Here is a 20,137-nt window from a genome sequence, read left to right on the forward strand (position 1 = left end):
GAGGAATGAAAGTCAGTTTGCATTCTGGAGCGAGAGTCAGCCTGGAGGTTTCCAGTGCTGAGCACTGTGCGGTCAGGATGGGGCTGGCTGGGCAGCTGGGGCTGCCTGGTGCACTTGGCCTGCTGGATGTCTGTCTGGGTGCACTGGGAGAAGGGACCAGCAGGTGAAGTTTAAGGCTGTAGTGGTTGTAACCTCTGTGTGGAGCTGTAGCTCCTGAGGCATGCATCAAAGAGTGGTTTTGGGTTTTTTTTTGTCTTGCAGACCCCAAATGGATTATTGCTGACCCCAAGCCCACTGCTATCTAGCATTCATTTCTGGAGCAGCCTCAGTCCTGTTGCTCCTCTGAGTCCTGCCAGGCTGCAGGGACCAAACACTCTGTTCCAGGTAGGTCTTTCCAATGCACTGATTTCATTTCTGAAAGCAGACACGTGGGAAGAGGCATCGAGGGAGCACCTCCTCGTCTGAGTCTGGAGCTTTGCAAAGAGGTTAAGGAAACCCTGGAGTGAACAGGCCCTTTTAAAGCCTGCTTACTTGCACCCTCTTTAAACCCTTGGCAGCACAGTCAGACCCTACAGGGCAATGCCTGCTGCAGCAAGCACCCACATGTTGTGTGAAGGAACCAGAGGTAAATACTGGAGCCCACTGAAAGTAGGTAACTGAGCCCTCAGAGCTCCAGGAAGAGGCTGCAGAGCAGTGAGGAAGCAGCCAGAAGAGTGCTGGCACAAGAACTCTGGGCACAGAAATATTCTGTTTGGAAAAGATCCTCAGCACCATCAGGTCCAACCCTTACCCCTACTCTACAAAGTTCACCCTTAAACCATATCCTCATCACCACATCCAAAGGACTTTTAAACACCTCCAGGGTTGGTGACTCCACCACCTCCCTGGGCAGCACATTCCAAAGCCTGCCTGCTCTTGCTGGGAAGAAAAATGTTTCCTAATGTCCAATCTAAACCCACCAAATTGCAGCTTGAGGCCATTCCCTCTTGTTCTGTCACTGTGAGCAGAGCCCAGCAGCAGCCTCTCCACCACCTCCTCTCAGGTAGCTGCAGACAGCAGTGAGGTCTCCCCTCAGCCTCCTCTGTTTCACACTCACCATCCCCAGCTCCCTCAGGCACTCCTCACAAGATTTATTCTCCAGGCCCTTCCCCAGCTTCCTCACCCTCCTCTGCACCCACTCCAGCACCTTCACATCCTTCTTGTACTGAGAAGGCAAAGCAAGACCAGTCTGGGTCTTACACAGGAGGTGAGCAGAGGTTTCTCTTCTGTATCCACCATAAAGGCACCCTGAACCTGGAGGCTCCATGTCCAGCTCTGCAAATGAGCCACTGCACCTTGTACCTCTGGGCACGACCTCTGCCTGTGGACCAGCAGGAAGGTGGCATTGCACTGCCCCCTCTCTCTCCTGGCTTCTCAGAGCTTTGCAGAGCTGTGACAAATACGAGTGTTAAGTGAACTGTGATGGTCACAGCATTCAGCTGCAGCCCCCAGGCTTTTGGGGGGAGCATGGCAGGGATGGCATTGGCAGCTCCAGCTGGTTCAGTGAGTCAGCTTGTGCTGATCAGCTGCTTGGCAAGAAGCACCAGAAGCTGGTGGCCATTTGCAGGAGCAGCCCTGGAATAAACTCCCTGACTGCTGTGAAGGACCAACACGAACAGGGTTTAGTCTCTGAACCTCCATGGAGACTGCCCAACTGCAGGGCAGGGCTTTAGCTGGAGTGCTGTGCTCAGGTGTGGCCCTCGTTGGGGCAGTAAGGTCTGGCACCTCCTGTGGGCACAGCTGGGCATGGAGCCCTGCAGCTCCTTCTTTGTGCTCAGGTTTAGCACAGAGTCATAGAATCACCTGCTTGGGAAAGACCTTCAGATCATCAAGTCCAGCCATAACCTGGAGTGGGTTCCCAGGGAGGTGGTTGAGACCCTTGGAGGTGTTTGAGGCCAGGCTGGCTGAGGCTGTGTGCAGCCTGCTCTAGGGTAGGGTGTCCCTGGCCATGGCAGGGGGTTGGAACTGGCTGCTCCTTGTGGTCCCTTCCAGCCCTGCCTGAGTCTGTGACCTCCCTGTGCACAACTGTTAGGCCACCTCCCAGAGCTCCTCACCCAGATGTCTGTGAAGCACCTCCAGGGATGGTGACTCCACTTCCCTGAGCAGCCTGTTCCAGTGCCAAATGACCCTTCTGGTGAAGAAATGTCTCATGATACCTAAACTAAACCTCCCCTGATCAACTTGAGGCCATTTGCTCTTGTCCTATCACCTGTTACCTGGGACAAGAGGCCAGCCCCCACCTCACTGCAGCCTGCTTTCAGGGAGTTGTAGAGAGCAGTGAGGTCTCCTCTCAGCCTCCTCTTCTCAACAGGCTGAACAACCCCAGCTCCCTCAGCCCCTCCTCATGGGCTTGTGTTCAGGACCCCTCACCAGCCTCATTGGCCTTCTCTGGACACGCTCCAGAGCTACCCCTCATGGACCTTGGATTTGCACAAGTAGCTCAAAGCAGCCAGAGACTGCACTGGAGAGGGAAGTGTCCACATCACAGCCTGGGATGAGCTTGGACAGACATGGGCTGGCCACTCCCTGTGGGGACTGAGAGCCAGGAGCAGCCTTCTCCCTTCTGAGAGCCCCAAGCAGGGTTTGATTCAGGCAAAGGCCACAGTGAGCAGTCTGCAGGGCACAAAGCTGGAACAGCAGACAGGAAGCAGGCAGCACAGCTGAGGCCCCCCCAGCCCCACAGGAGCTGCTGGGGCAGCCCACGCAGGCGTCGGGGCAGAGCTCTCCCGGGCTGCCTGCTCAGGCCAGCCTGTGCTCCCTGGCAGGGGATGGAGCAAGGAGCTGGAGCTGATTCACAGCCTGCTCTTGCTCTCCCTCCATGGGCTGAAGGGGGGTGGCTGCTCCACTGTTCATCTCCATGGGCTGCAGAGGGTCAGCTTGCTGTCTCACCATGGGCTGCAGGAGGATCTCTGCTCCAAGGAGCCTCCTCCCCTCCTGCACTGACTTCAGTGGCCACACAGCTCTCCATCCAGCAGCCCACTGCAGGGCTTCCAGCAGATATTTGTTGTCTCTTTCACCCCCTTCCCTCTTCTCAAGTTGTGCTAGGGCAGGTCTAGGCTGGATGTTAGGAGGAAGCTGTTGGCAGAGAGAGTGATTGGCATTGGAATGGGCTGCCCAGGGAGGTGGTGGAGTCACCATCCCTGGAGGTGTTGAAGCCAAGCCTGGCTGGGGCACTTAGTGCCATGGTCTGGTTGCTTGGCCAGTGCTGAGTGCTAGGTTAGACTGAGTGCTAGGTTGGCCTGGATGACCTTGGAGGTCTCTTCCCATCCGGTTGATTCTATGATTCTTAAATAGTTACCCACCATGGTTGAGTAGCTTTGCCTTAGCCAGCATCAAGGCCAACCTGGAGCCAAGGAAACTTCTAGCAGCTTCTCAAAGGAGCCATCCCTCTACCACCTCCCCTGCTACCAAACCCCTGCCACACAAACTCAACACAGCTGCAAGTGCTTGAAGAACAAGGTGGATGTGGCCCTTGAGGCTGTGGTCTGGTGATGAAGGTTGGACTGGCTGACCCCAGTGGTCCTTTCCAGCCACAGTGATTAGAGGTTGTACTGAGGGATCTGGGTTAGTCAGGGACTTGTCAGTGTGGAACTGATGATTGGACTTGATGAGCTTGAAGGGCTTCCCCACTCTGAGAAGTTCTGTGATTCTGTGAAGGAAATCCCACAGGAGGCCCAAGGCAGCAACACATCTTGGTGGTTATATTGTGTGCCTTAAAAAGAGCAGAGAGAGAGCACAAGGGAGATGTTAGAGGTTCAGCTCACCACTAGGGCTGTGGAAGGGTCTGTCCTGCTCATCCCAAAGAAGACATCCTCTGCCCTCACACATTAAAATCTCATGCCTGGGAAAGCAGCAGCTGCCCCTTCATGCTGGAGAAGGGGAGGCTCACAGAGCTTTATGTTCTCTGAGGACTATGAATAGCCTCAGTGCATTTTCTTCTCCTCCTTTTCAGTCTCCCTGCAAGGCTCCAACCCATCTGGAGCAGGTTTCTGTACCAGGCCATGACTGATCAAGCAGTAGGTGGCCACAGCATGTTGGGACACAGTTGAGTGGCCACAGTGGTGTTGGGTTGAAGGTTGGGCTCGATGCTCTTAGAGGGCTTTTCCAACCACAGCACCTCAGGAGCAATACAATACTGCTCCCCCCAGGAACTTCTACTTCCACCAAACACTTCAGCTCATCACCATGAGTGAGCAGAAAGCAGCAGCTAAGCACAGAGGAGCTCAGCCTAAGTAAGGAGGCTCAGCCAGCACCCGTGAGTGGCACAGCAGTGACCATCAGGCTTCTATCCTATCTAGCTGGGGGGCCACCAGGCCCCCCAGCCTTTAGATCCCCTTCACCAGTCACCAGTGTGCGCCAGGGGCACTCACCTGGGAGGATGAGAGGAGGATCCCTCTGCCCAGTTGGGCAAGCTTGGGGCTGCCTTCCCTGGGGCCGATTATAAAGGAGAGTGGGGAGGGCAAAGTGGTCACACCTGGGGTGGGAGGAGACTCCAACAGGCCCCAGGTGCTGTGAGTTTGGGGGATAAAAGGGAAAAATGGAGCGTGGGCTGGGAAAGAGGAGGTGGTGCTGGGAGGAAGCAGGCAGAGAGGAAAAGGTTGGAGATGAAAAAGGAAGGTGGAAGAAAAGAGACAGAAAGGAAGGAGATGGAAAGAAAAGGAGGAAGATGAGGAGGAAAGAGGAATTGGAGAGGAAAGGAGGGAGATGGGTGGGGGAGCAGCAGGATTAAAGAGAAGAAAAGTGGACTGTGTAAAACAGAAAATAGGTGCTCCTGCTCTGGCAGGGGGTGGGGCTGGGGGGTCATTTGAGGTCACTTCCAGCCCCTATGATTCTGTGTGATTCACATGGAGGCTTGGAAGAACATTTGGTGGTGGAAGGAATCATAAGCCTGCCAGCAAACCAGAGGCCAGAGCAGCTCTGCACCCTTGCTTGCTGGGGTGCATGGAGCAGCAGGCAGGTTCCCTAGGTCTCTTTCAGGTGTGTGCTGCTGTTCGCTATGCTTGGCACTGCCTACAGATCTTTGTATAGTACAGGGACCAGGGTGGGAGCCATGTCTGTGCCCATGGTCCCAACTAAGCCCATAGTGAAGTCCAGTTCCTCCTTTAATGGACCAGGAGTAGCTTGTTCTGGTGGTGCTGAACACAGCTGCATGCAGGAGTTCTGGTCCCTGCTGGACAGCAAAGCTGCAGATAGGCTGGAAAGGGTCCAGAGGAGGGTCCAGGTTGGCAGCCTGGAGAAGGGAAGGCTTAGGGGAGACCTCATCACCATGGACAGGACATCAAGGGAGGCTACCAAGAGGGTGGAGACTCCCTTTTTACAAGGAGTTCCATGGAGAAGATGAGAGGTGATGGGGACAGGTTACTGCTGGGGAGGGTCTCACTGGATTCCAGAAGACTCTTCCCCATGAAACCAGTCAGACACTGGAGTCACCTCCCAAGGGCAGTGGTGGATTCCCCTGCACTGGGCAGCTTGAAGGCTCAGCTCAGCGAGGTGCTGGGGCAGCTCATTTCAGCTGCACCATCAGCTAGAAAGGTTGGAGCAGGTGGTCCTTGGGGGTCCCTTCCAACCTGGCTTATTGTATGTCAGTGTTCACATAACACATCTGCATGAGGCACTTAGTGCCATGGTCTGGTTGGCTGGATAGGGCTGGGGGATAGGTGGGACTGGACGAACTTGGAGCTCTCTGCCAACCTGCTTGATTCTGTGATCTGTCATCACCCTGAGCAAGTGAACACTACAGAGCAATCTTTGCCAGCCATTCTGCTTCCCAAAAACAGTCATGAAACTCCTGGCTCCTCATCTGCCCTTCATGACAGCCAAGCAGGGGAGGAGGAGATGCAGGCTGAGTGCACTCCCAGCGCCCTGCAGCAGCCTGGCTGGGAGCTGCCTGCACTGACATGCACTGACTCGTCCTTAACAGCTGAGCTAAGAAGCAGCCAGGCAAGTGGGAGGAATGAACTTGCTGCAGCATGAGGTGGGAATTATCCCAGTGGGAGATAGGGACCTGGCCTGCAGGCCTGGCTCCCTGAGCCACGCTGGGTTTCTGCTGGCTTGAGAGAGACAGAGCTGAGGCACAGAGCTCCTGGCTCCATGTCCCTCTGCTCAGGGCTCTCTCCAGCCACTCACTGCCCAGCCTGGAGTTGTGCTTGAGATTAGAATCATAGAACCAACCAGGTTGGAAGAGAGCTCCAAGCTCATCCAGTCCAACCCAGCACCCAGCCCTGGCCAGTCAAGCAGAGCATGCCCCAGCCCAGCTGCAGGACTGACTCTCAGCCCCACCTGGGGTGGGTTGCCAGTGCTGAATGCTTCTCTGCCGAATGCTTCGAGATAAAAAAAAAGAGTAATTTTTTTTTTTCCCCCCTTTTGACCTCTTCCAGTTCCCAACTCTGCTAAATGGCCACATCCCAGTACCACTCCCCAGTCTGGATAGAGCTTCTTCTCCAGTCCTGCTTTCTCCCAACGCTCAGAAATCCTGATGGTGCCTCCTCCTCCTCCTCCTCACGCCAAGGACTTACTGGTGGATGTAACACTTCATTCCTTTGTGGGTTTTTATCCCTCTCCCCCTTTCCTGTGTCACGAGAAGGACATTGTGAAAGCCTCTTCTTACATTTTTGGTTTGCACTTTTTCATGACCTGGAGAAACCTGTTTTTTTTGTTTTTTTTTTTGTACTTTTAATTACATTAACCTCTTATTATTATTTTTGCAGCAGTGTTTATATATATCTCTCTCCCCCTAAAAATATATATAAAAGCTGTTTTGCGTTCAGTGAATCCTTTTTTGTTGTTGTTTAATGCCTTAGCTCTCAAGTGTTGAACACTTCTCTTCGTCCACGAAGTACTTAATGGATCGCAGCGATGTATCTAATGAGGATGTGAAGCTTCCTTTTGTTCCTTTGGTTGGGGTTTAATCTCTCTCTCTCTTTTTTGTTCGGGTTTGTTGTTTCCTCTGCCCTCTTCTCTCCCCTCCCTGCCTATTATGCGTTGTGCTTGTGGAAACTGTAACCGGCTGTGCCTTCTTCTGCATAATGCCATGTAAAATGAGTTATGTATTTTCTAGTGTTAAAAGGAGTTGAAAGGACAAAAGGACTGACCAGCCCTAGGGTAGTAGTTCAGTATTTCCTCCAGGGGTAAGCCCTTTGAAGCAGCATATTCATGTAACTCTGTATTAAGTGCTTCCCAGCTGTGTCAAATGAGCCTTCTGATGCTTCGTTTTTCCCCCCCCCTCTTTGCTGAAAGTGAAGTGCAGGAGATGCAGGGAGGAGTAGCAAAGCCGCCTCGGGTTCCTCTCTTTGGGTTGCAACAGGGAGGAACTTGGGCTGTGTATATGCATGAAGCCTTCCCAGCGTTTGAGGATGCTTCTGTTAGGGAAGGAGATGTTGCTCAGGATGTCTTTGGCCTTTGTTTCTCATGACCTGGGAAAAAAACCCAACCAACCAAACCTGCAGGTAACCTCTGCCCTCCCGGGGAATGAGGAGCACTCCTGAGTGGGAATTTCCAGGTGCTTTGTTCAGTCCTGCCAAGTGCCTTCTACTGTTTCCCTGGGAAGATTTTTCCTAGCTCCTAAAGTGTGACTTTAAGCTCATAGAATCAGTCAGGGTTGGAAGGGACCACAAGGAGCAGCCAGTTCCAACCCCCCTGCCATGCCCAGGGACACCCTACCCTAGAGCAGGCTGCACACAGCCTCATCCACCTGAAACACCTCCAGCCATGGGGCCTCAACCACCTCCCTGGGCAACCCATTCCAGCCTCTCACCACTGATGGGAAGAACAGCCTCCCCACCTCCAGCCTCACCCTCCCCACCTCCAGCTTTGCTCCATTTCCCCCACTCCTGCCACTTCCTCACAGCCTCAAAAGTCCCTCCCCAGCTTTTCTGTAGCCCCCTTCAGATGCTGGAAGGCCACAAGAAGGTCACCTGGGAGCCTCCTCTGCTCCAGCCTGCACAGCCCCAACTCTTTCAGTCTGTGCTCACAGCAGAGCTGCTGCAGCCTCTGAGCATCCTCCTGGCCCTAACCCTGACCCAAGGTGGGGAAGTTGGAGGGCTGTGCCTGGAGGCCCCAGGCAGAGGCAGGCTGCACATGTGCAGTGCCTGCCTAGAAAGACCTGGATCCTGGCTTAAAAGCCAGCACTGTGTTACCAGATGCTTGCAACCCGAGCTCTCTGGGCATGTCCTCTACCGTGAGGTGATGTCTTAGTCACCTAAACGTCAGGTTAGGCTTAGGCTAGACTCCCTGGCACCACAGAGCCTCGTCTTGGCAGGGCCCATGCCAAGGGGCAGCCTTCTGAGGTGGCCGAATGGGTTGAGTGCAGCTTTTACTGTGTAGGTTTTTCAGGTGAGGCCTTCAAGAAAAAAACAACAACAACCAGAAAACCAAAAAAAAAGAAACCAACCAAACCAAAATGAGAATCCTCTCTGCTCACAGGTCACGTTAAAGCTTCTCCTTTGCTTCCTGGCCAGGCAGCTGGGCCAGAAGTCTGTTCTCTTTGCCATGGACGCAGCGAGGGGTCTGCTGCTTGTCCGCCTGGCTGCGTGTGTGTGGTGCATTGTAAAGTGCTCTTGGGTCCTTCACCCTGAAAGGTGCTAAATAAACATTTTATCAATGAGCTTCTGCTGTTGAAAAGCCATTTTTGGGGGGCTGCAGGGGCAGAGGGAGGCTGACAGAAGACAGCAGGGGCCTTTTTCCCGGGGTTGCACTGCTGCACTGGCAGCAGTGGCTGAGCTGAACGCCTGCTCCGTAGCTCTGTGAAGTGCTGACACTCAGCAACCAGATGCAAGGCAGAAGGAATGGAACATGTGGGAAGTCAGTTGCTTGATTCAGCCTTTGGAAGAGCTCCAGGTACCAGCCCATGGAGTCAAAAGCAGAAGAACCTGTGCAAAAGTGATGCGTGAAGGGAGGATTTTATGGGATGTAAAATCAGGACAGGTTGGAAGGCAGCCTGTAATGGATGGGATTGACTAGACCAGTGCAGATACATCACAGAACCATGGAGCCTGGGGATGAGACCTTAGAGCAGCCCTTCAGCAGCTGAAGGGGGCTTCAAGAAAGCTGGAGAGGACTTTTTTACAAGGGCTTGTAGTGACAGGCTGAGGGGGAATGGATTGAAGCTTGAGGAGGGGAAATTTAGACTGGAGATCAGAAAGAAATCCTACACCTACCCCCCCTCAGCTTCAAACCACTTCACCTTGTCCTGTCTCTAGACACCCTCATGAAAACTCCTTCTCCAGCCTTCCTATGGGATCCCTTCAGGTACTAGAAGGCAGCCCTAAGAGTCTCCAGGCTGAACAGCCCCAAGTTCCTTCAGCCTGTGCTGAAAGCAGAGGTGCTGCAGCTCTTGGGCCACCCTTGTTGCCCCTCCAGCACTACCCAGCAGGTTTTCAATGCTCTACAGGCTGAGTGCACAAGTTTTGGCTTACCTTTATAGTGTATGCTCAGAAAAGCCTGGAATGCCCCAGCAGAGCCACAGGGTTGCTTTGGCAAGTGAACTGCACCCATCTTCTGCCCTGGCACAGGTAAGTGGCTTCAGATCTAAAGAAAACTTGCAAGGTGTGGAGGAAAAAACCCTGTGATGGGTGATAACAAACTGGAGCAGAAAGGAGGTTTGACACACATCCATTACATCAACACAGAACAATTTGTTTTTGTCTGAGCAAAACTTGTCTCATCAGACAGGCACTTGCCCAGCTGGAAATACCTACCCAAGCCATGAACTGCCAACAGGATGACTGTTTGGAGGGGAGATGGACCTTTAAACCAGGCTGCAGCAGCTCATGGTAAGCCTCTAGATGAAGCAGCTGAGTGCTCTTGTGCCTGCAGGAAGCATCTTCAGAAGCTATCATGACCAGCACAGGAATGGAGGAAAGGCACAGTGAGAGCACTGCTGCTCCCTTCTGATCCTGAGCCTGGCTCTGTGTGGATAAACAAACAGCAGCCGCTGGGATCTGACCAGACCTCCGTGAAGTTGTCAAACAACAACTCTGCAAATCCCTCTTAGCCTCCACTCGTCAGGAGGTGGGTGCCCTGCCTGCACAGATGGAGCAATGACCCCACGGCTCCAGGGCAAAGAGGCTGACTCTGTTAGCGAGGAGGAGGAGGGGAGGTTATGGCAGCTGAGAACAGGAGACCGAACCTCGGGCAGACCTCTGGAACCAGGAGCATGTTTGGCCTGCCTTGGCTAGGGGTGTTCATAGATCATAGCTATTGATAGATACAGGTATTGAAGCAGCCTAGAAGAGGAGAGGGTTTAGGAGGTGCTGAGTTGCTTCCTTGGCAGGTCCCCATCAGTCTGTGTTCACTCTGCAAGAACTGCAACTGGATAAACCCAACCTTAATCACAGAATAGTTTGGACTGGGAAAGACCTCCAAGATCAGAGTGCCAAGCACCAACCCAACACCAGCGTGGCACATCCCAAAGTGCCATGTAAAGGCATCTAAACACCTGCAGGGATGGGGCCTCGACCACCTCCCTGGGTGGCTCCAGGCCAGCTGCCTCCTCCTGCAAGTCAAGGAGAAGGGCAAAAAAGGTCTTTGAAAGAAGCAAGCTCAGGGGTGAGGCCTGAGCTAGGGTAGGGTGCCCCTGCCCACGGCAGGGGGTTGGAACTAGATGATCCTTGTGGCCCCTTCCAAGCCTGACTGATTGTGTGACTCTATGATTCTACGGTGTGAGAGGGGAGAGGAGGAGCAGGCAGCACTGACACCACTGTGCAGGGCTGGAGGAAGGTGCTCAACAGGAGCAAGCTGGAGAGGTGGTAGAGAAGAGCACTGTGCCCCAGCTGCAATCCACAGCAACGGCAATTCCATCACTCAAGAAGATCTCGCTGGCAAGAAAGGAGGGAACTTCACAGCTGTCTGGGCAAAAGGTGTTCCAAGGTGTGGCAGCTGAGCTGAAGGAGGCTTGCATTTCATTAGCAGGATCATCAAAGCAATCTGCCCAGGCAGGCCTGCTCCTGAAAGGGCTTCTGGAGAAGGCAGCCAGGGCAATACAGGGAGCAGTTCTTGACAGCTCTAAGTGGCAGCATGTGTCACAGTCAGTGCTGGCTCCAACATCACCGAGCTCACAGGAGTGAAGGGACTGGAGAGGGAAATAATGGACCGTTCTAACGAGCATCATGTCCCACTGCCACCCCATCCTTTCAGCCAGCAGCAGAGGCACAGCACAGCTCACTGAAAGATCCCATACAGAAGATGAAAAGCATCTAGAATGGCTAAAGCCTGATCCCAGCTCTGACACCAAGAATCCCCACGGGGCCTAGAACAAGAGTGTGATCTCTGTGCAGCTAAACTGCCCAGATGAAAAGGCTGCAGCCTGGGGTGAATGACACAGCTCCTCTGTCTGCCTGAATCATGGCATCCTGCTGGTGGGAGAAGACCTCCCAGATTATCAAGACCAACCATTCTCTAACTGTGTCAAGTCTGGGGCTAAGTGGTGTCCCTCAGCACCACAGCAATGTGGCTTTGGAACACCTTCAGGTGGGGACTCAAGCACCTCCCTGGACAGTCTCTTCCAGTCTTTGAGGGGCCTTTCAGTGAAGCTTCTTCTGATGTCCAACCTAAACCTCCCCTGGAACAACTCAAGGCTATTTCCTCTTGTCCTATCACTCGCTCTTTGGGAGAAGAGACCAACCCCCACCTGGCTCCAACCTCCTTTCAGCAACCTCCTTTCCTGAGGTGCTGGAAGGTATTCAGAGAAGGGCAGCAAGGTTGGGGAGGGGCCTGGAGCACAGCCCTGTGAGGAGAGGTTGAAGGAGCTGGGGGTGTGCAGCCTGCAGCAGAGGAGGCTCAGGGGTACCCCCAGAACCATGTACCAGTACCATCATCTCTAAGGTCCCTTCCAACCCAAACTATTTTTCATGGTTCCAGTTCCCATTTGGATTCAGTGTCACTGCCTGCAGCTGTGCCTTTGGATACCCCCATTTGTTTGAATTCAAGGCTGACCTCAATCCCAGGTTATTTCCTGGGTTGACAATACTAAGCTGGGGGATATTTACAGCATTACCTTTCCTACATTTTGCCCTCAATAAGTGAATGTACTCTTAACCTCAATTCCACCTTAGCACTGCAAAGCAGGCAGGAGGTACCTTTATTGCACAACCACCAAGCAAAGCAGCCCGAGGGATGCTGCCCTGCAGCGTTTCAAATGATTTGCAAATACAAAGAGTGGTGATTCTTTAATCATTGTTTATTTTAACCTTTATTGCCCAACTCAAGGATACACTCTGGCTACTTAATGCTGTGGGAGAGCAGCACAAAAAGAACACAGCTGTGTTGAGATGCACGTTCCACTGGAGCATTGCTGAGCTTGCCCCTTCGCCCTCCCACTCTCTCCTGTCCTGGAAACCCCTCTGCCCTCCACCTGCTCACTCTCTCCTTCCCCTTCAACCTTCACCTCCATGTGCTTGCAACCTCATCACCACCTGCCCCTTTCCTGTCTCTAAGCTCACCTTACTCCTGCACAAAGCCCTTGGCATTCCCACCTGGGGGCAGATGGGATGCCCTGGGTGTCTTCTACTAACACTGGCTGAAGGCCAACTCGCAGGCCAGTTCTCACTAACTGATCACTCCAAGCAAAGGCTGTCATGCCAACTAGTGGAAGTCATCCCCTTTCAGCTTGGCTTTTGTCATGGTTGAAGACTTCTGCCAATAAAGGCTGACACTCCCTGCAGCCCTTGGGGATACTGAAACCAAGCCTGATGCTGCCCGAGGGGAGGCAGAAGAGTGAACTGCACAAGAAGGATGCCAGAGAAATGCGCAGCGACCTCAGACTCGCTGCCTGCTGCTCCAAACAGGCAGCTGCCACAGAACTCTCTCTGCTGATGCAGGAATTTCAACTGCAGACAACTAGAACACAAGACAAGAAAACAAACCAACCCTGGCTTGACCTCATCTGCCAAGTTCCTCAAGAAGTACATTCTCTAAAGCCACCTCCTCACGAAGCAAACTGATTTGCTTGCAGGTTCTTAACCCTTCCACACCCCCCCCCCAAAAAAAAATCTCTTTAGAAACAGAGTGCTTAAATTCTGTGGAAGTTCTGAACTCCTACTCAAGGCTGAACTCCTACTCAAAATGGAAACCTCCTTTTGTTAGCTGCAGCCAATCCCTTTCTAAATGCACTTCATTTGACTGCTTAAACCTCTGAGTCTTTTACTCTTTAGCTTCTCATCACTACTTGTTCTTTTATGGCCTATCAAATATGACTGTTCCAGAAATGCTAACCCCTCACTTTGCTCCACAGTGAACATTTACTCTCCAGCTTCACTACTCTTGTAAAAAAACCCAAAAGGAGATGCTTTGCTGAGACTTCTCTCTCTGCCACCATCACATCTACACCATCATTTCCTACAAAGTTAATCAGTATAAAATCTAGAGCAGATCCAGAGCAACTATAAAAAAATATAGAACAGCTATTTCAGGACAAAGGGGTTGGGGTTCTTTTGTGTTCCATCAGTGCCTCAGTGTCTGCCTCTGACAGACACACACAGCGGTAATGCTCCTGCTGGTCTCAGTGGGACACCCATGCATGTACCTGAGAGACGTCTCAGGCTCCTAGACCTAGGTCCATGCATGTATCTGAGAGACGTCTCAGGCTCCTAGACCTAGGTCCATGCATGTATCTGAGAGACGTCTCAGGCTCCTAGACCTAGGTCCATGCATGTATCTGAGAGACGTCTCAGGCTCCTAGACCTAGGTCCATGCATGTATCTGAGAGACATCTCAGGCTCCTAGACCTAGGTCCATGCATGTATCTTAGAGACATCTCAGGCTCCTAGACCTAGGTCCATGCATGTACCTGAGAGACATCTCAGGCTCCTAGACCTAGGTCCATGCATGTATCTGAGACGTCTCAGGCTCCTAGACCTAGGTCCATGCATGTATCTGAGAGACATCTCAGGCTCCTAGACCTAGGTCCATGCATGTATCTTAGAGACATCTCAGGCTCCTAGACCTAGGTCCATGCATGTATCTGAGACACATCTCAGGCTCCTAGACCTAGGTCCATGCATGTATCTTAGAGACATCTCAGGCTCCTAGACCTAGGTCCATGCATGTATCTGAGACACATCTCAGGCTCCTAGACCTAGGTCCATGCATGTATCTTAGAGACATCTCAGGCTCCTAGACCTAGGTCCATGCATGTATCTTAGAGACATCTCAGGCTCCTAGACCTAGGTCCATGCATGTATCTGAGAGACATCTCAGGCTCCTAGACCTAGGTCCATGCATGTACCTGAGAGACGTCTCAGGCTCCTAGACCTAGGTCCATGCATGTATCTGAGAGACGTCTCAGGCTCCTAGACCTAGGTCCATGCATGTATCTGAGAGACGTCTCAGGCTCCTAGACCTAGGTCCATGCATGTATCTGAGAGACATCTCAGGCTCCTAGACCTAGGTCCATGCATGTATCTTAGAGACATCTCAGGCTCCTAGACCTAGGTCCATGCATGTACCTGAGAGACATCTCAGGCTCCTAGACCTAGGTCCATGCATGTATCTGAGACGTCTCAGGCTCCTAGACCTAGGTCCATGCATGTATCTGAGAGACATCTCAGGCTCCTAGACCTAGGTCCATGCATGTATCTTAGAGACATCTCAGGCTCCTAGACCTAGGTCCATGCATGTATCTGAGACACATCTCAGGCTCCTAGACCTAGGTCCATGCATGTATCTTAGAGACATCTCAGGCTCCTAGACCTAGGTCCATGCATGTATCTGAGACACATCTCAGGCTCCTAGACCTAGGTCCATGCATGTATCTTAGAGACATCTCAGGCTCCTAGACCTAGGTCCATGCATGTATCTTAGAGACATCTCAGGCTCCTAGACCTAGGTCCATGCATGTATCTGAGAGACATCTCAGGCTCCTAGACCTAGGTCCATGCATGTATCTGAGACACATCTCAGGCTCCTAGACCTAGGTCCATGCATGTATCTGAGACACATCTCAGGCTCCTAGACCTAGGTCCATGCATGTATCTGAGAGACATCTCAGGCTCCTAGACCTAGGTCTATGCATGTATCTGAGAGACGTCTCAGGCTCCTAGACCTAGGTCTATGCATGTATCTGAGACACATCTCAGGCTCCTAGACCTAGGTCCATGCATGTATCTGAGACACATCTCAGGCTCCTAGACCTAGGTCTAGGCATGTATCTGAGACATCTCAGGCTCCTAGACCTAGGTCTATGCATGTATCTTAGAGACATCCCAGGCTCCTAGACCTAGGTCTATGCATGTATCTTAAAGACATCTCAGGCTCCTAGACCTAGGTCTAGGCATGTATCTTAGAGACATCTCAGGCTCCTAGACCTAGGTCCATGCATGTATCTGAGAGACATCTCAGGCTCCTAGACCTAGGTCTATGCATGTATCTTAGAGACATCTCAGGCTCCTAGACCTAGGTCCATGCATGTATCTGAGACACATCTCAGGCTCCTAGACCTAGGTCCACGCATGTATCTGAGATGTCTCAGGCTCCTAGACCTAGGTCTAGGCATGTATCTGAGACACATCTCAGGCTCCTAGACCTAGGTCTATGCATGTACTTGAGAGACATCTCAGGCTCCTAGACCTAGGTAAGGTTTCTGATCCTGTGTGACGTGCAGGGCTTGCTTGCTACCACTTAGACTATGGACCATGTTTCTGGTGTGATCCTGACCAGCCTCAGTCACAGCTGAGTCCCATCACTTTATCACTGCCACTACTCCCAGCAACCAAAGCTAAACCTGATGCCTCCTCACTACAGGTAGCTTAGTTTCCAACAACACCCCAAGCAACCGCAAAGCTCGCTTCCAAGTCTGTTGTTTTTAACAAGTCAGGGCCTTTGTGATTAGAAATTTCCAAACAAATCCTTCCCCCCCGCAAAAAAAAGGAATTCCACATATTATTTATACTTCCAAAAGTACAATATTCATACAGGTCAGTCAGTTAGAAAGGACAGCAGGTTGTTAGGGTCTACAAGGTTGAACATAAAACCAGTTTACAAACGCTGAAGAGCAGTAGTGGTCCAAGAGTCACCATTTTACACATTGAGTTTTTTTCTCTCTCTCTCTCTCTTTTCCAGAAAATAATAATAATAATAACAATAATAATAATAATAATAATTAATTAAAAAAAGATGATATCCCAATTCAAATTTACCAATATCAATGAAATATTAATAAAACACCCCCAAACATGCCACGATCACTATTCACAAATAAAGTTAAAATGAAATATACAAAAAGTTCTCTTCTGCTGGGTTTGGGTTTTTTTTTGTTGTTGTTTTGTTTCTTTTTTTCACTTAATACTGTTAAATAACAATAAAAACTACAAGATTTCCTGAACAGAAATGGTAGGACCCCCCCCCCCCCCTCCTTAAATCTTTTACAGTGATGTCAGGACCCACCCCCCCCCCCCCCAAAAATAAAACAACCAAAAGCAAAATTAAGTTACCTATGACTATTTTCATGAGATATCAGCCAAAGATTTACATGACCATTTCAAAATATACCAATAAAGATTTACAGCCTCTTTTAAGATGCACTAAACAAATAGGTTCATAAAGGTGAACACAAATACTGTAACCATCACCAAGGGTGTACTCATGATACTCACTGAGATGCATAAGCGTAGTAGTAACATCTTTACTATCTCTGGTAAACAGGTAACATCTAAGGTCTGCAAGGCTCTCTAAGTTCCCATTGTAAAAGCTCTGGAGAACAGTGAGTTCTTCTCAAGGACAAACTTGCATCTTTCCAGTTGATTTCAAGTGGATGAGGTAGGAATGGGAAAGCAACAAAGTGGGAAAAGTGGGACACCGTTCCCGGGTTCTTGGCGTTATCTGTCCCATTCCTCTGTATCATAGAATCATAGCATCAAGCAGGTTGGAAGAGACCTCCAACCTCATCCAGGCCAACCTAGCACCCAGCCCTAGCCAATCAACCAGACCCTGGCACTAAGTGCCTCAGCCAGGCTTTTCTTGAACCCCTCCAGGGACAGTGACTCCGCCAGCTCCCTGGGCAGCCCATTCCAATGGCTCTGTAATGGAACTGTAAATGCCCAGAGGAAGTGAGGCTCCAACGTGCTGTGATCATCTCTATACTCCTTTGTATCTCTCCCAAGTCAAAACCAAGGTACACAAAGCCACTGCTCCTGCAGGCCCCACATGCACGACAACGTGCAACATACCTTCAGCCTGACCAAATCCATCCCCGGGCCTCCACGCTCTAACTTCTCACTAACCAACCTTGGGGCTGAGAGCCAGCGAAGAGTCTCCTGTTCACTTGTGTGAATCAACTGCCACGCCCTGTGCTTTTCAAGAACATAACAGGCATTGTCACTGTTTTGTTCCTCAGCCACTTCAGCACATCCCTCCCACCTTAAACAAGGACCTAAGTGCCGTGAACTTAGAGCATTAAAAGATGGTTCACCTAATGCCAAGCAAAGCTATGCTTACATTCCAGGAAAACACTGCAGTTTAAGAAATACAAAATAACCCTGCAGCAGTAGAACGTTTTATGAAGAGAAACAGATGCATTTCACACATCATAAAGCCATTGCAACTTCTTCAGGCATGGAACTGTTGTGTTAACTATACAGACAGTAGTTATTTAGCAGCAATGATTCCGCAATAAATAATGCACTGTGTTTCTCAGTCCTGCACAAAAATTGCAGCTACAGTTACATCAACAGCTGTAACCTACTGGCTCTAGTGGCAGAGGAGATCTTAAAACCAACTGTACAAAAAATTGTCACACTGTGACAACAAATATAAAAACATAATCTGCAGGTTGGAAATAAAAAGACTCCACTGTGAAGAGGACAGTGTAGACAAACTGCGATTCCAAGTCCACCAACAGAGCACTGCCTTCAGGTCCAGCTCCTTGATCATAGGCTTGGGCTTGACTCTGCACTGCCCACTTCAGAAAAGCATGCTCTGCCTTCTGTTCTTCCCATGTCCTACAACAGAACATGGACCGTGGTAAGAAAGCAGACACAGGATTCAGTCATCATCTACCTCTTCTGGCTTGCGCTTTCGAGAGATGATCTTTTGTGCTTGAGTCATTGCAGCACCCTTCCTCTCTGCTTAAATCACTGCAGCACCCTGCCTCTGTGCTTGAGTCACTGCAGCACCCTGCCTCTGTGCTTGAGTCACTGCAGCACCCTTCCTCTCTGCTTAAATCACTGCAGCACCCTGCCTCTGTGCTTGAATCACTGCAGCACCCTGCCTCTGTGCTTAAATCACTGCAGCACCTTTCCTCTGTGCTTGATCACTGCAGCACCCTTTCTCTGTGCTTGAATCACTGCAGCACCTTTCCTCTGTGCTTAAATCACTGCAGCACCCTGCCTCTGTGCTTGAGTCACTGCAGCACCCTTCCTCTGTGCTTGAATCACTGCAGCACCTTTCCTCTGTGCTTAAATCACTGCAGCACCTTTCCTCTGTGCTTAAATCACTGCAGCACCCTTCCTCTGTGCTTAAATCACTGCAGCACCCTTCCTCTGTGCTTGAATCACTGCAGCACCTTTCCTCTGTGCTTAAATCACTGCAGCACCCTTCCTCTGTGCTTAAATCACTGCAGCACCTTTCCTCTGTGCTTGAATCACTGCAGCACCCTTCCTGTGCTTGAATCACTGCAGCATGTTTCCTTCAACTGCACTTACTGCTTCTACTCTGCTCTGCCACCATTCAACACCCACACAGCAACGATTACCAGTCCCTCTGCAGATGCCTAGTAGAGCTCACCTCCGTGCATTTCAGCTAATGCCTCTTACACAGACCTTTGCTCTCTGAGCCAACCACTCTTGCTATTTGTTTGAGTATATTCACAGAGACCAAGTAAACTGGTTTTCAGTTCCAAGTGTCTCTGGCACAGCATTCTGTCTGCAGCTAGGAGAAAACACTAAGCTTTGCATACCTGTCTCTGGGTAAGTGGAATTTCGAAAGCCAGGGTCTTTTTGCAACTGAATCTCTTTTAGACTGAATATTGAAACACCTGGAATGGAACAAAGAGAGCAATTTACATTCAAACATCACTGTATTTTATGGAACAAAGTTCTGCTCTTAATTACACAGTTCAAAAAACCCCACTTCAGCTATTCCCAAACATTGCAGTTAATATCTTTAGTAGCCTGAAGATTTAATAGCTGCAGCTTGAGAAGGGAAGATTTAAACTGGAGATTAAGAAGAAAGATGCTGGCACAGGTTGCCCAGGGAGGTTGTGGCTGCCCCTTCCCTAGATGTGTTCAAGGCCAGATTGGATGAGGCACTGAGCAACCTGTTCTAGTGGGAAGTGTCCCTGCCCATGTCAGGGGGTTGGAACTACATCATCTTCAAGGTCTCTTCCAACCCAAACATTCTCTGAGCAGATTAATATATCAACCTTTAGTAGATTTATTCCTTAAGCAATATGCACAGCTTTAATGTACTATATAAATACATATACATGGGGGTTGGACTCGATGATCTCCTTGGGTCCCTTCCAACCCCTAACACCCTGTGAGCCTTTCAGCAATATTCTACTCCTCTTACTTTCAGGCAAAGTATGTATTCTTGTTCCAAGACTTCTGAAGTATGCATGTTTCATGGCCTCTTCTGCTGAAATCCTCTTCTTGGACTCATACTATGAACAGGAGAGGATACAAGAGTGTTGGTTTGCATTAAAACCCCCCTTTGTGTCAAATGATTTCATCTAAAGGAGGGAAACAAGAGGTCTCTTTTTGCAGTATTTCCCACCAAGCCTACTAGGACAAATTTGTTTTCACTATTTTTGTATCACAGATGAAAATCTAAACAGAGGTTATTTAAAGCAGGGGTCTCAACCTATAATGAGATTGCTATAAACCAGCCAAAATATAGCTGCTGGTAAATGGATGCAAGGCAAAAATAGCTTTAAACTTTATTTATAGATGAAACAATGATGAGATGACAGACTGCTGCCTACATGTTCTGCTAATACTGAAGTGCCATGAAATGCCATCAGATGAGCTTGCAGCCTGTTCTAATGCCATGGGCTCTGCTGCAGTGTTCTGCATAACCTGGGACTTTACACAAGACTGTCTTCAGTCTGGGCTCAAACAGTTCCTACTGGGAATATGTGTCCAGAGCAGGGCCAGGGGGATGTTCAGAG

At 50.5% G+C, this 20,137-nt stretch overlaps 2 protein-coding genes and 1 long non-coding RNA gene across 5 annotated transcripts in view; 1 reads left to right on the forward strand and 2 right to left on the reverse strand.

Annotated features, from left to right (window-relative positions):
• The window catches only part of ELK3 (ETS transcription factor ELK3), a 47,467-nt gene extending 40,332 nt beyond the window's left edge, over nt 1-7,135 (forward strand). The window contains exons 4-5 of the mRNA XM_064154955.1: nt 262-384; nt 6,417-7,135. Of these exons, the coding sequence (XP_064011025.1) occupies nt 262-384; nt 6,417-6,515 (222 nt within the window). The 3' untranslated portion in view covers nt 6,516-7,135. The remainder of the gene's footprint in view (nt 1-261; nt 385-6,416) is intronic.
• An 8,000-nt stretch (nt 7,136-15,135) lies between these two features.
• Nucleotides 15,136-16,397, reverse strand: LOC135181678 (uncharacterized). Its single transcript, XR_010304964.1, has 3 exons — nt 15,513-16,397; nt 15,339-15,470; nt 15,136-15,294 (listed from the first exon to the last, which is right to left on the reverse strand). It is a non-coding gene; the product is annotated as an uncharacterized LOC135181678 (long non-coding RNA).
• A 57-nt stretch (nt 16,398-16,454) lies between these two features.
• Nucleotides 16,455-20,137, reverse strand: part of CDK17 (cyclin dependent kinase 17) — a 113,901-nt gene continuing 110,218 nt past the window's right edge. For all 3 annotated transcript variants that reach the window (XM_064154957.1, XM_064154956.1, XM_064154958.1), the window contains 3 exons: nt 19,540-19,630; nt 18,926-19,003; nt 16,455-17,969 (listed from right to left, as the gene is read on the reverse strand). In XM_064154957.1, the coding sequence (XP_064011027.1) occupies nt 17,932-17,969; nt 18,926-19,003; nt 19,540-19,630 (207 nt within the window). In that variant the 3' untranslated portion in view covers nt 16,455-17,931. The remainder of the gene's footprint in view (nt 17,970-18,925; nt 19,004-19,539; nt 19,631-20,137) is intronic.

Source organism: Pogoniulus pusillus, chromosome 15 (genome assembly GCF_015220805.1).
Source record: "Pogoniulus pusillus isolate bPogPus1 chromosome 15, bPogPus1.pri, whole genome shotgun sequence".
In the NCBI taxonomy this organism is placed as follows: Eukaryota; Metazoa; Chordata; class Aves; order Piciformes; family Lybiidae; genus Pogoniulus; species Pogoniulus pusillus.